Raw genomic sequence first — 1,139 nt, forward strand, 5'->3', positions numbered from 1 at the left:
ATATATATATATATACTAACGTATATAACATATATAACTTAAACATATATAAACAATCAAATTACAGGCTATAATGTATATAAGCACGTGAATCATTTCGATCCTAAAGAAATACACGTTGCAATAATCGCACAAAGACGGATCCAGGCTAAAACTTACGACACGAATCGCAATCACAAAACACCATAAAATCGTGACAATCGTTACGAGACAACGTCAGGACGTGGACCTACCGAGTTTGCTGCTCTCCCTCTCCTTCTCCCTCTCCTCCTTCTCCCTCTCCAGCTTCGGCTTCCTTCCTCGCCGCTTCGGCTGCTCCTCGAGCCTCTCCGCCGCCACCGCCGCCGCCGCCGCCGCCGCCGCTCGAACGCGTGGTCCAACGGGTTCGTCACCGCGACGACCCCCGTCGCCGCGGCGACGACGCCGTTCCTCTCCGCCGCCGCCGCGCCGGCGCCCTCTAGCTTTGCGCACGCCGGGTGGCTGTTCTCGTCGGCGCTGCCGACCCCCGTCGCCGCGGCGACGACCGGCGGCGCCCCCTTGTTGGAGTCTTCGTCGGAGTGTCGCTGCAGCCAGGCTTTCTTCAGCTTCGTCGGGTTGCTCTTACACGGCGAGGCTGCGGCGTCTCGGCCCGCGGGCGGCGACGACGCCGCGCTGCGCGTCTCGCTGTCCGACGTCTCGAGTCCGTTCGCGCGCGACCCCACTGATCCCGGCGCCGCGCTGGACGCCGGCGCCCCCTCGCTCGTCGTTGACGACGAGGATGGCGTCGAGGCTTTCGATGGCAGCGCCGTCACCGCGGTGACGATCACCGAGGCGGAGGAGGCGCCCCCTGGCGGTGAGACGCAGGGCGAGAGAACGGGCGGCCGGTCGCGGCACGGCGGGCTCGTTTCCATCGCCTGCTCCCAGGGGTCGCCGCCGCAGCGCGAGACGACGACCGAGCCACGCGTGGCGCCCCCTCCCGGCAGCTGCCCGGCGACGGTCGCGCATGGGACGATGGCCGCCGCTCCTCCTCCGCAGCGCGCTCTCTTAGCCGCCGCCGCCTCCTCCGTCTCCCGCACTCCGGGACTCTTCCTCTTCCCCTGCTGCTGCTGCTGCTGCTGCTGCTGCTGCTGCTGCTGCTGCTGCTGCTGCTGCTGCTGCTG

At 65.2% G+C, this 1,139-nt stretch overlaps 1 protein-coding gene across 1 annotated transcript in view; it reads right to left on the reverse strand.

Annotated features, from left to right (window-relative positions):
- The window catches only part of LOC106814812, a 23,180-nt gene that overhangs the window by 17,094 nt on the left and 4,947 nt on the right, over nt 1–1,139 (reverse strand). The window contains exons 4-5 of the mRNA XM_014819164.1: nt 449–962; nt 234–362 (exon numbers count right to left, since the gene is read on the reverse strand). Of these exons, the coding sequence (XP_014674650.1) occupies nt 234–362; nt 449–962 (643 nt within the window). The remainder of the gene's footprint in view (nt 1–233; nt 363–448; nt 963–1,139) is intronic.

This window comes from Priapulus caudatus, unplaced genomic scaffold (assembly GCF_000485595.1).
Source record: "Priapulus caudatus unplaced genomic scaffold, Priapulus_caudatus-5.0.1 Scaffold983, whole genome shotgun sequence".
NCBI classification, from domain to species: Eukaryota; Metazoa; Priapulida; class Priapulimorpha; order Priapulimorphida; family Priapulidae; genus Priapulus; species Priapulus caudatus.